We start from the raw sequence: 14,319 nt of genomic DNA, 5'->3' as shown, positions 1-14,319 counted from the left end.
AAACACCTCACAGTATCGAGTGTTAGTATTAATCATAGTTGCACAGTAGTTTCTTCATCCAAAACCAGTAAGGTCTAAGCACACGGAAACGCTCAGAAACACCCAGGGTAAGGAACAGCATTCTATCTGTATCTATTTCTACCAAACAGCAAGACAAATATCTCACAGTAAGTTTTTAAACACCACAAGGGTTAACTAGCGAACCACGTTACAAAAACAACAAGCTGTTTTTCCAACAAGGGCACCAGGAAAAACATTTTTCCAGATCCTGCAGGCTCCTGGTAGATCCTGGTACCTGTGGCACAGTAGGTTGAAAGCTTGTAGCTGGCTGGCACCTGGACTTCTTCAGCCACAGAAGTCTCTCATCTCTACAGGAGAACACACTTGTGGTGCAATTTTCCCCTGAAGCCATCACAACACCTATTCCCAGGTATTTCATATTCTTGAGATCTTTACAGCTCTGTCAGAAATGGAGACAGAGACACACTGAAAACACATAAACTTTAAGAAAACAAGCTAGAAGAGGATAATTCATCTACTCACTGCCTCATCATCTATTAAAATTTCTTTCGATTTCCAAGTAGTTCACTGAGCCAAAATCCTTCTTCAAACTTCCTATATCCAATTCATATTCAGTTACAAAGTATAATATACCTACCATCACAAGCAGTAAAGTATTTATTTCCTCCAGAGGGGAGGGGGAGATGTTTTGACTCTCAATAGCAAGTATATCTGTAAATTGAGGCCTCTTTATTTTCCTTCAATACAGTGATTTCATATTCCACTGCTTCACTGTATGTCCTAAAACATCTCCTAGTACGGGAGCAAACTAAATACTTTCAAAACAGAGTGCACTGAAATAGATTTGCCCACCAAATATTTCCTTCTTACAACTGTGAATCAGAACTGACTTCCTATACAAGTAAGAGTATAAGAACAGATGCTTGTTCTGCTTTCTTCATACCTTACTGTTTGACCATTTCATTTACTTAATCTGCCAGCTAAGAGAAGTAGAACCCAGGTGAAACCATCATGAAACTCCCTTTTAAGAGGATAAAGGTTCATACCACACACAGCTAACATCATAATTTCCTCAAAGGTATTTTCACAAAGCAGTACCCAGAGGTCTCAGGCAGAAACTGAATCTCATTTTGATAAAAGTTCTAGACATTATGAAACTGGAGGGTTTTTTGGTACAAAAGCCAGAGCTTTTATACATATAATTTTTTATACATTTTCTATATATATAACATATCTGTTATGTAAGGTACAAACAGAAACAAAGAAACCCACCCAACAGGAGCACACAGGTCAACACACAAATTGACTCGGTAATGACTCAGGAAGCTCATTCCACAGCTGTAACCTACTCAAAATGTAATACAACATGAAATCATTTTATATTTGCAGTGTATTCATCACATGACTCCCTCCAAAGGAATGCTCTATAATGACTTCACACTGGCACAATTTCTTCGTAAAGGTTTTAACAGGTCAGGCAGCAGGCACTCTTCCTCTTTCAGCCCCACCTTTAGGTAGACCTCTGCTCCACATTAGCCATCACTGCACCCAAAGTCCTTACCGTGACCTGCAATGCAGACTTTGCTCCCTGCTCACTTTATTCCCCAGGCTGAAAGAGCACTGAAAAGTCACCTACTTTTTGAGTGAGTACCATTGGCTTTCATTTGCCTCCTTTAAAATGAATTTTTTTTAAAGTATCAGAAAGCAATGGTGGTGGTCACTGTGGTTCATTGCTTCATACTTGCCCTTAAAGAAGCTAAAATTTAGCTACACCGTATTTACAGAGACATTTAGGTTTGGGGGGCAGGAGATGCTGTCGTAAGATTTGTCAGGCAAAGGGAAAGAAGGGGTGCTATACAGCTAACACAGATTCTTGCATTATCTTCTTCAGGACCTATGCATACAGTATGCAAAGCTGCCAATAAAGGTTTAGGTATAAAATGTTAGGGTTTTCTCAGTGTTTCTTCTTTACACTGAAGAGTGTTGCCTGCTCCATCTTCAGGTCAGCCCTGCTAGTCATATCCAGGAGAAGCCTTAACTGAATGAAGACTCACAGGCTGCAGTCCATGTAGTCTGTGTGAAGGAGGTTGTGTATGCTGACCTCTACACCGATGTCACATGAACCCCACGTGTCAGCACCACTTTACTTTGTTACAGCTCTCAGTTTAAAGAAACTGAGAGCCAATGATTGCCTCGATGAACTCCCTATCTGCAGAAAAGACTGGTTTTGGTGTGACAGTCAAATCCTTCTTTTCATTCTTATTGCCCTGTGGGTTGCTCACCTGCCTGCTCTGTGATGAAATCTGAAAGAATAAGAGGTTTTATCATCTCCCAGCTGCTTTCAGGGTGTTGCAATCCCCCGCCGCCACTGCCGCCAACACCACCCCATGTCCTCAATTGCTTGGGGCGTCTAAATTGCACACGGATCTTATATGACAGGAGGGACAAATTCAAAGGTGAAGCAAGCGAAGGCGTAGGTCACCCATCAGGACATGGGTGTAACCTACACATTGAGGAATAATATGGAGCAGTGCAGCAAAGAAAGCAATTAACCAGGCAATATAAGAGTGAGAGATAACCAAACTCCTTCCACTTGACAACCCCCTGTTACAGTATTTTCAAGTTAGGTTTATCACACAAGCTTCTTACCAACACATCTACAGCATTGTGTTAGGCATAGAAAGTCCCTACTTAAAAAAGTTTACAGTCCATTTTAAATAAATAAGACAGACAAACGGTGGAAGGAAGGATATACTGCCATCCCAGTTTTCCAGACTGAGGGTCGAGGATAACTACAGCAATCAGTCACACTGTCCAGGCTCCACTACCAACCCAATGTCCCAAGCACCCAGCAGGACAAAGAGCTGGGTCAATCAAGAAGGGCTTTCAGAGTGTGTGCAGAGGGGAAAGGAGACAGAAGAAGTAACTGCAGAGGCCACTTGCTGAAGCTGCTGTTCAGCAGCTAGGTCAGTAACCAGACACAGTTTTCACAGCCAGCTCTACTGAGAGTGGCGAACAAGCTCAAGAGACAGAATCCAAAACATGATTTTATTCAGCTTCACTGCATTTTGGCCCAGGTCCTCATGCCAGAGAGGCTTTGTTCAGGCCAGTCGTGCAGTTGACAAACAAAAGTAGGGTTGGGGGGTTGGTTTTTCTTAAATGAGAAATAATGTCTGTTTCAAAACAGCAGCATTATGTTTCCCTCAAGATATCTGCACTTGCTTCTATTTCATTTTCAAGCCAGCACATGCCTAAGCGAACGGGATAGTCCCCTTTTGTGAATCACTGGGAACATAAATAAGGCTTTGCTGTTACGTAAAAGCCAGTAGAAGCGTTAAGAAAACTTGAGCACAGAAAGGATGTGACCATAAAAATGTTCCTCTGATTAGTAATGGCAATAAACAAATCCTTCAAATCATTTACAGGGGAAAAACCAAGAACTAGATATATTAACACTAACTGATAATCTTACAGCTGCAGCACAAAGACAGCCCACCCGCAACTGAACCAAGCTGTGTTCCCTCAGTCAAACAAGAAATCTTCCTCCTAATCACTCACATAAAAGTGCTGCATTAAGCAATAAAGGGGGTCAACGCCCCCCAAACATCTGCCTTTCCTTAAAAGTGTAAGTAATACTATTTTGTTAAGACCAAGCATCATGATCTGTCTTGGCTAGATGGGGTGTTGGTTTCCTCCTCTGCAAGCAAAGGTTACCCATCTCAAGTGCAAGAACTGGCATATTCCAACTCTTCATTCTCTGAAATACATGAGTCAGCTTAAAGGACAACGGGAAATGAGTCTTCTAGGTCAATATGGGGATAACTGGAAGAAGTAAACCAAGAGCCACATTTGTCATGGATTTCCTTTGCAACAGAGGAGGAATGGGAAAATCTGGGGACAGATAAAAGCCAGCAGTAAGCAAAGCCCTTCAAAGACAGCTCTTCCCTTCACGTGAAGGCAACATCCACAGGTTATTCCAAAATGCTCACTCTTTCCCAAAGGCTCTCTCCCTTTTGAATTAGATAAATGCAGCTTTCCTTGAAGAAATTATCTAGAAGAAGCTCTACAGGAAAAATACCGTGAGCATTTTCACCAATGTCCAACCTTCTGTCACAGGTTTTGAAACACACTTAAGGCAACTGAGACCTTAAAAAAAAAAAAAAAAAAAAAAGACCGTGGAGTACAGCTATAAACTGGGCTTGTATTCCAGAGAAATACTGCCTAAGGAGTCTTGGCATGATAAAGCCACTTAATTCTGAATTTCTTCTCACACATCCATGTATGATGCTGACATTCCACAGGTCATTCCAAAACCATTTTCATTCTAAACTTCTCATCAGCTTTAACTCAATACCCTCCATAAATACCTAAGAGTCTAAAGATACAGTCACTGCCATCAGCTGCTGAGTATGTTATTTCATCATAATGTCATACAAAAATCTAACCAGGCACAACAAGACATATAATCTCAGAAGATACTCTGGTATTTGCAACAAGTTTTGGACGTAAATTGTACAGACAACTAAAAGCTTGGCACATTCCTGGCAGCGGATCTCCATTTACAAATGTAGATATACAGAGCAGGGTGGTTTTTAAATGTCACAAAGATCTTTGAAGTATTGAGACAACAAATACCCAATAACACCAAGAATTTACTGGCAGAGAGGGTGATTCTATTGTGAAAGAAGACACAGGCCTTATAGACCAACACCAGAACATCCCAAACACAATGGCTGAATAGGGTTGCTTTGTAGTTTATCACACAAATGCAAGTGCAAACGACTACAGCTGTGATACCAAGAGTTAAAGCACCTTTTTATGGTAATAAATACCGTAGATATGCTAATGGTGAAACAAAATACAAGGAATGTTCTTTAAAACATACTTCCACCACCTTTATAAAACCTGCCTAATAACCATCCCACTTCATACTTCCTTCAAGCTTGTAACCTAAGCAAATATTTATCTTACAAGCACATGAATATATCTTAAAGGAAAAATACCATACAGTAACTTTTGAACACCATTACACAACTTGCATCAAAATTATCAGCTCTTAATGGATTTTTCCCATGTAGATTAAAAAGAAGTTCGTAAAGCTTCTGACACTAAATTAGCACCAGTTTTCCCTTTTAAGAAGGGAAGAACAATAGGGTCCATTTTTAAGATTTCATACAACCTATTCAGGCCATTGTATTTGCTTCTTAAACTGAAGTCGTTCAGCAAACCATCCTCTGTGTTCTAACTTATACATCCTATATATATATATATATGACGGATTCAGCAGCTAACTACCTAAAAAACCCACATGCGCTGGACCGAAGGTGAACATCACTTGGGATAACTATATTTCAAGATATTATTATATCTGTTACTTAAAGCAATAGCTTTCCTGGGAAAGGTAAACATTTCTCTCTCTCACCATTCATAGGCAGGTTTTCAAGAATATGTATTTTGAGGACAACTTAGAAATTCTGCAACACGCTGTTTTCATCTCTCCCATATTTTGTGTTTCTTGTTTGTCATATCAGGAGCCAGTGAGGTGGGCCAGGGGTTATGGAGCTATGTTTTCAATTATACTACTATCTTCAATTCTATGATTCTATGATTCAAAGAGCTGTTCACAAAACCAAAGCAGAGCCACACTTCTGCCTAACCCAATCCAAAGACAACTAAGTATCTTCATCAGACCTGGTAACTTGTTTAAGCAATTGCAGTTCTTGAAAGACTGTGATTCCTTTGAGTTCAAGGTCTCAAGTGATGAGGCCCTCATGACTAGTGTAAAAGGAATACCTAATATCTTGGTTTAGCAGATAAACTTGAAGATTTCTCCTGAAAGGAAGACAGGAACTTGACTGAGGTCAAGCCACCATGTATCTTGTGAATTTCAATAAAACAAAGATCTGGAAAAAAGCCCATTTGAGTCAAACATCAGAAAAGAAAGAAAGAAAGAAAAAAATCTTTACATTAAAAAGAGACTAATCATTACTTAAGTCTCATCCAAATGAATTTTAAAACATCTGGTTTTCAATTAACAATGTAGTGCAACACAGGAAAGCATATAAAAATGAATCCAAATCTAAAATGTTTCAGCAGTCTCCAAATGTCTTGACAATTTCTCAATCAAATCCCTTCATTTTAGCAGTTTAGCTAAAACTAGAACACTAGCTCTTGTTTCCTTGTGCTCTGGAAAATTATTTTCCAGGAAAATATTTATTTTTACAGAAAATATTCAGTCCACCAACTGCATCTGCAGCTCAGTAACGCATTGTTCAAAACTTGCACCTTATATCTTACCTTCATTTGCCTAACTCTAACCAAATGTATTTTGATATATTAGGTAATGAGTAACAAATATTTACAATAGATTAAGTTCACTTTTCAGTAGTTCCAAATAGTTTCTAAATGATCCTGGTAATCTTACTGCACATATACCTTGAGACAGACTATCAAGTGCCATAAGTCACACCCATATGATTCATCCATTAGAAGAGCTCCTCCGTTACAAAAAACCAAAAAACAACCAAAACTCAAACAAAAAAATCCGAAACAAACAAACAAACCAAAAACCAAACAACCAAAACCAAAAACCAACCAAACCAACCAAACAAAACAAAAAAACAAACCAAAACAAAAAAACACACACACACACAAAAAAAACAAACCCACCACGCACAACCATCCCCATATCACTTCTAATTTTAGCTTTTCCTTAGATAACACAATTTCCTGAGACAGAAAGAGACTGCTCACACTCCTCTAGCTCCAAAATGTTACTGTAAAAGTATTGTTAATTGTAGAAGTAGTTGAACACACAGTATTTCATATTCAGACATAAAGAGATGTTGCAGTGCTTCAGCCTTCTGTTCTGCCTGGGATGCAAGGAAGGAGAGGAAAGCAACAGGGCATGACTAATTTTGGAGGTGTGGGGGGGGAAATGAGGCAAGCAATAGAGTGCACTCTGCACTCATGACTTTTCTATAGGGATAAAAAAAAAAAGAGTAAGACAACCCACTGGTCCTAAGGCCGGGCATTCACCTCTCCATATCTCCCACAGCTGTGGCTATGGCTACAGCTTCCAGGGACAGCCTCCAGGCCAAATGCAACAAGATATCCAAAACTTAAACTGGTTATGGGCACTGCAGAAAGCAGGGGTTTTTTTAATTCAAAGAAACTTAAGGTAAGTAAGCCCAGATAAATAAGAAATACCATCACCTGCCCACCACCTTTTTCATAAATACATCAGTCGTTTTACAGATCTGAGGGTCTGAAGCAGATACTTGTGGAAGAATCATCATTCTGTTAAGCTTACCTTTATTTTGGTACACTGCAAAATAAGCACTCTTTTATAGAGAAAATGGTGACCTAATCACCACTACACCTAGTTGGGCAAAAATAGCTGAGGAGATGTATTTGTTGCTTCGAGTTATCTTAAGATCATGGCAGGACAATGACTGTTAAACTTACTGATTATACAGTAAAAAACCAAGCAAACAAATCCCAGCCAAATCCCATAAATGGTCATAGTCTGGTTGTTCTCTCCATCACAATCCTGCTTTAGAGTCTGTCCAAATTCTGGCCTGGAGGTTTCATTCATGCAGGTCACAGCTGGGATTTAGGGACATGCCTCAAAAACTAAGGACCGGAGGAATAGCCAGGCTAAAGTAAAGATGCAGTTTGAGACACATTTCTTGTTGGAAACACCAATAACTTGTTGAATTCTCTTTGGAAAACAGTTTGGTCCCGTGGATACTCCATAAATACTTGAGATTAAAACATATGCTGCTTAATGTTTGCTTGAAAGCAAATCACTGTCTAAATACATACACAGCAGAATGAAGAAGCTTGGGGAATGGTTCCACATATTTGTATTAGGAATGAAAACCACTAAGGAGCTGTATTATCCTGGTTTTGTCCCACTTGAAAGCAGGAACAAAATAACAAAGTGTTTTTTCCTCCTGCCCAGATGCACAGAACTTTTTCATAAAGCTGTAATAAGCCAGTATTAATCGTGCACCCACAGGCTAACATAAAGCATGTGTAAAGTTTCTGAATTTTTCAGACAATCTTCTTGGAGGCAACACCCTAAACATTCCCCTAAATCAAAGAAACTTGCTGATTCCACATATTAGCGCACAGAGGAAGGGTCAAGACCAGGGTACATCTTCGAATGAAGATCAGACATAGAAATTCAACTAAAGCAACTTTGCTTCTGATCTGGCAACACATTTGATGAGTTTCTATAGAATAGAATATTGAGTATTTGCTGCATCATGCAATGCAATGGACAGAGAAGCATAATGGAGATGCTATCCAACTCCAAACTTTTTGTAATAACAGTCAGGTAAATTAAATTAAAAGTCTAACTGTTTTCAGGCCTAAATATGTCCATTTAATCAGAATTTATTATGGCAGATTTTGTTTCAGCTAAATTTTCTAGACCTAAATAAAGTCACAGAGGAAAGAACCAAAATCATAATTAGATTTGAGCTCAAGAAATAAAGAGCATAATTAAATGAGTTACTTGGGAACACTATTTATCAGTCAATTGGCCTATTGTACTTCATTAAGCTAATTTCCAAATGTACAGTAAAATAGTTTCCCATTTTACATACTTCAGGAGTCTTCATGAAAAGCAGCTCTGTAAATTTTAGAAAGAAATTATTCTTTCTCAAATAAGCAGTCAAGATTTTATCCTCAGCCTTTATTATATTGCCTTTTAAGCAAATGGAGCACAAGAATGATAAATGAGAAAAAACCCTGCCAGCTGCATAATATCCATACTTGCACTTTCTCTTAACTTAAGAGAAGTGTTCTCTCGACCTTCTGCCAGCTACTAAGAATAAAAATATTTACAACTAATAAGATATATATGCCACTGAATAGGAATATTGGAGTAGTTAACACAATAGCATTTCACAAATAGCTTTAGAGGAATAAATCCATTCCATGCATCTAAATTATTTTTAAATACAATGTGCCTTTGTAGTGCTCATTTCCTTACTCTACTGTTTATCCTATTTCTCAGTTTTCAAAAAATACCATTTGAAAATAATAGCAAAAAGTTCAATGCTTGAAGTTTTCTTCCCCCACCGCACCTAGCAGCAGCTCCCTGCTTGGAACCTGACAACTAAAATACTTAATATTTATGAATCCATCATAGTAAAAAATATTATAGAAAGACAGAAGGATGCATTTTTGACACTCATGATGAGTCCCTTGAATTTTGCAGTATAAACAAAAAAAATCATGTTAGTAGAGTACCTCCAATATGCAAGACATTCCCAATAACCCACACAAGATAAACATGACAGAAGATGACTAATATTAGAAGATGAAGAGAAAGGGACATGACACAGAAAGGTTCTGTATTCCAAGGGGTGATGGATTTTTAATCCATCTCTAGGTGCTGAACACGAGCAGAGCAAGCCCCTGGAGCACCCTAACAAAGCACAAATCCTCAGGAACTTTGGGAGGATGGTACACACTGAGAGGCACTCACACTGCACACAATTTCCACAGCAAAATCCATTCAGCCTTCATTACACTCAAATATTAAGCTCAAATGCTTTGATCCTACAGAGATCAAGTCACAGGACCTGGGCAGGAGGAATCAAGTGTTCACAAGCAGGCCAGGTTGCCAAGTCAGAGCACAGCCCAAGCTCTGCTACACGCCATTGCAGGCAAAGGGAAACATCGGGGCAGGAACATAGCCTGACATTCCTCATTTGTGTATCCTTGGGCCACCCTCTGGTAGAAAAGCTCTTTCCACATCTGTAGAAATGCAGAAAGGGTAGTGAATGCAGAAGTCAAAGTATGATGAATATGATTGGTCAGGATCATTCAAGATGACCTGCAAGCAATGAAGTGTCTGTATTTGCAGTGTTGAAACATTAAGACGAAATTGCTTATTGTTAACATGCCATAAGCATGTGTTATACAGCCAATTTCAACAGATTGGTCACCAGGAATTCAGGAGATTACAGCTCCTTTTGATAACTCCAAATAAGAAAAACTGCAGGGGCAGATATTAACATAGAAGCAAACAAAAATAAATTAAATATGTGGGCTATTATTGGGGAGATGTTGAGCAATAACAAAACTTCAACAATTTTTTTATGAAGTTGAGTAATCTATGAAAAAGTCTGCAAAGGAAAGTGTTCAAAGCTCGATAAGTATAAGCTGAAATACATAAAGTGAGGTTTACAAGAGTATAAGGAACAACATATATTGGCAAGAGAATGGATGAGATCATCTATTCCACCACTGTCACAGAATAACAGGCAACAGGTAGTATACCTGGCAATAGGGGACATATGTTAAAACAGAAAATACACTAGGTAGAATAAAACTAAGACTGTACATTTCCTGAAATCTTCAGTTTAACACCTCGACACATCCAAATGCTCCCATTTCCTGGCATCCAGATTACATCCATTAAGAGCAAACTACTACCTGAGCTCTGGAGAGTTGTACCATCAGGAGGGTTTCCTCATCCTGAGGAGGAACGGCCAAGAGTGACCTCAGCTTGGCAGAACTACTCTCCTGAAGGAAAAGGTCAGTGAAAATTGAGGCACAAAGTGTCTCATTAGAGGGCCTCTACATCAAATAAAGCCCGAAGTGAAAGGGTAATTGAAAGCAGTCAATTACGTAGACAATAACTGGGAGCAATCCTGTTTCTTTACTATCTGGACCAGAAGACCTTAGACACATTAATATAACATTACATAGTTAGGGTCACAAAACAGTACTGTATGGGGGCCACTAGCACAGAAACACCTTGAGCTGCAAAACTGGTTCATTTTTCATACAACTGGAAAACAAGCACTGAAATCCCCAAGTAACAAAACAACTGAAAAGGTGAAGCCAAATGACGCATCCTTGTTAGTAGTACTTAACTTGTTCCGAGCCTGGTTTCAAATCTCAAACATACACTGTTGTCCATCCAGAACAGTTAGTTTAACATACCATCCTTTCCTAACAAAATAACTATATATTGCAAGTAATTAAAAAAATATGATGACTAAATAATTAAAAAGCACACCAAGATATTCTACAAGACTGCTCTAATTACACGGAGACCTATGTACTAATTGTCATTGTACTTCACAGTGATCACAGATATTTCTTCCTTAGCTTTTACTAATTTGCTAAAATGTGTTATACCCTTTTTTTTCCCTCCTTTCCCCAGTTTCTAATTGCAAGCATTCTAGGAAAGTATTTATTACTGTGTAGATAATGATTTTTTAAAAAACAAGTTAAAAGAATAATCCATTAATCTCAGCTCTGTATCTTGGACTAACTCTAAATGTGGGAAATCAGCCTTGAAAGTGCTATAACATTTATTTCAAATAAAGCAACTGCTCTTTTCTATTGACAAACAGAGCTTCAAATGAGAACCTGAGGATGCTCTTCAACTTAAATGGACCATTAAGAGAATCAAATATTATCTTCCATAGAGCATTTATTTAACAGTAAAGAGAACTGCTCCTCTAAACATATGTTCCAGAGTTGCCTGGAAATCTGGTAAACCAGATTACCCATAACACCCCCACCACCTTTTCTCTGTAAAACTGATTTATAAATACCATTAGCAAGTCAGGCTAAGAGTTCCTAGCCACATATCTGGATAGAGATCAACCAAATAATACAATAACTGTTGAACTCAAGGCAATAAACCTATGCTATAATAGTACTGGAAAATTAAGAAAAACATCTTGCTTCAGTAGGCTGCATAGGGTATGTCCCCATTAGGGACATCCACACGCACACGACAGGGAGGCACAAGCGAGCTATCTGAAATCCCTCATATGACACTCTCCCAGTTCTTCCACAAACACTAATTTACGCAACAATCCCATGAGCCAGATAACAATTAGCCTACTTCTTAGAGAAACAGAAAAACTGTCACTGAATGTCACAATATTTAAAATCACTGACAGGATCGGGATTAGGGTTCAGACTTCAGTCCCGTGAAGTTTGTGTTGTATCGTTAGAGTATTTCCACAAAGCACCTCAGTGTGCTGTCCTGCAAGATTACACAGAGCTAGATCCCTCACTGTGCTTGAAAATGAGAGGTTAAAACTGAAGAGATTAAAAGTGCCCCATTAAAAAGAGGTGATACAATGAATGCAGTGTATTTCCTATATGTACACTACTTCATTCTTATCATTCCTTATAAACTACAACACATTTTTATAACTACATCACACCGTATTAGAATTTTTTACTCTCTTTTTCAACACAAGAAGACAGAAAATGTATGTATACCTTTTATACCCTGCAGAGAAGATTGATACCTAGAACAAAATACACTTGAGGTAATTGTTTAACCTTAATACATTAGTTTGATTAACTGAGGAAAACAGAACTACATGGAAAATGTATGATTTATACTCCCCTATTACACTGTCATAGAGTGACTCAGTAAAAAAGGAGCTACTATAAAAATAAAAACCAGGGTTTAAAGTTTACTGCACCATCGACTGGATAAAACGCATAACAACATAAAATTCTTAGTCTGCAAATCACATAGTTTATGAACAGAATCTATAGCTGGAACAGCAACCTATGCTGACAATAAAGTCATTCCCGCTGTATAAAACAGACTGAATAAATATGCTGGTATGAGACTTCATGGACCTTTATTCACTTGCTTAGCTTTCCCTATCTCAGCGCCCTCGCTCATCCACGGGGATTGTTTATAGCTTTGGAGCAACAAGTATATACTTCACTTAATCTCCACTTATAACTTCGCTGTTACGGATTGTTGGGTTTTATTTTGACGGTCATTCTGAAGAACCAGGAGGAAAACGCACTCTTTAATGCAAGTACAAACCCACTAGTGCGTTATTTTGATTCCCTCTGGAAGGGTCGTTATGGCAGTCTGGGAATGCCTAGCTTTACATCCCTCTCGAAGGGCAGCGACAGACGAAGCGCTGGGCACTCCTGGAGCTCTCGGCCCTGCGGGAAAACCCGCTGACAGCTGAGGCGCTCCACGAACCAAGGGAGATGCGAGTCCTCCGCGCACCGCGTCCAGCGTCTCGGGCTGGAGCGAGGAGGTGTCGAAACGCAGTAGCTTTATACAACCGGTGTTTACAAAGCCTGTCACAGTTACATCCACACGACGTCAATTATGAAGCATGTTTTGCTAAGGGTGCTGCTACCTTCAAAACCCCCGTCCTCAACTAGAAAACCAGTTTCCTAATAACTCAGTCGCCGCTGATACCGAGCCCTGCCATGGCGCCACACCAACTACAGTCACCCCGCACCGGCAGGCTGGCCCTGCCTGCCAGGTGCACCTGCCCGCAGCCTCCGCCGGGCACAGCCGGGCTGGGACGCTCGGGACGTGCCGCCCGTCCGCGGTGCCGCCCGGCGGGAGCAGCTCCCCGGGGCTGGCGCTCCCCGGCTCGGCGGGGCCCGGACGGAGCGCGGGCTGCCCCGCGGGGGCGCGGCGCTGCTCCACTGCCCCTCTGCCCGCCCGGGCTGGGCGAACCAACACCAGCTCCCGCCGCAGCCGGTCCCCGCGAAGGCTCCGGGTCGAGCCCTCGCACAGGAGCCGCGGCGGGGGGGAGGCGAGGCCGCGCCGTCCCCCCGGCAGTGCCGCCCTCGGCGAGCCCCGCGGCCGGAGGGGGCAGCCAGAGGAGGAGGAGGACGCAGCGGCCCGAGCAGCCCGGCGCCTCGCCCGCGGCCCCTCACCTTTTCTTCTCCTTGTCAGCTGTCATCGCGGCGGCTGTGCCGGCTCCTGCGCCGCCTCTCGGGCCGGGGCGCGCTCAGCACCTGCCCGCGGGACGCGGGGGCTCCGCGGGCAGTGGTGGGCGGGGGTCGGGGATCCGATTCGGCCGGGTCGCCCCCGAGGCGGGTGTACAGTCTCAGGACACTGCCGAGGATTGTACGGCCCGCCCGGGGGAGGCGACAGCGGCGGCTGCTGCTGCTGCGGGGCAGGAGCGGCGCGGCGGCAGGGCTTTCCAGCTCGGCACCGCCCGCAGAAAGTTCTCACTTTAAACCTTGGGCCGCCGCCGGCCGCGGGGGCAGGGCCGGCCCCCTCCGCCCCGGACCCGGCCCGGCACGGCCCGGCCCCACCACCGCCGCCGCGCCCGCCAATGGGGGCCGGCGGGGCGCCCCGGCCTCCCCGCCCCCAGCACCGGCCCGGCCGGGGGTCAGCGGGGCCGCCCCCGCCCCGCCGGCACCGCGGGGAGCCCGCCCGAGGGCAGCGGGCGCCGTCCCCTTCGCCGCTGCTTTGCTAGTTATCTTCTAGTTATTTAACTTTTAATTATTTAGTATGTTTTGTAGTTATTT

At 41.8% G+C, this 14,319-nt stretch overlaps 1 protein-coding gene across 1 annotated transcript in view; it reads right to left on the bottom strand.

Moving 5' to 3' along the window:
• Window positions 1-13,995, bottom strand: part of EPAS1 (endothelial PAS domain protein 1) — a 78,617-nt gene extending 64,622 nt beyond the window's left edge. The window contains exon 1 of the mRNA XM_050316915.1: window positions 13,720-13,995. Coding sequence (XP_050172872.1) covers window positions 13,720-13,745 — 26 coding nt within the window. The 5' untranslated portion in view covers window positions 13,746-13,995. The remainder of the gene's footprint in view (window positions 1-13,719) is intronic.
• Window positions 13,996-14,319: the final 324 nt, after the last annotated feature.

This window comes from Myiozetetes cayanensis, unplaced genomic scaffold (assembly GCF_022539395.1).
Source record: "Myiozetetes cayanensis isolate MyiCay16 unplaced genomic scaffold, myiCay2020 scf2-11, whole genome shotgun sequence".
Classification (NCBI taxonomy): Eukaryota; Metazoa; Chordata; class Aves; order Passeriformes; family Tyrannidae; genus Myiozetetes; species Myiozetetes cayanensis.
Note: the sequence above shows the minus strand (reverse complement) of the source record. Positions and strands in the feature narration are given on the sequence as shown.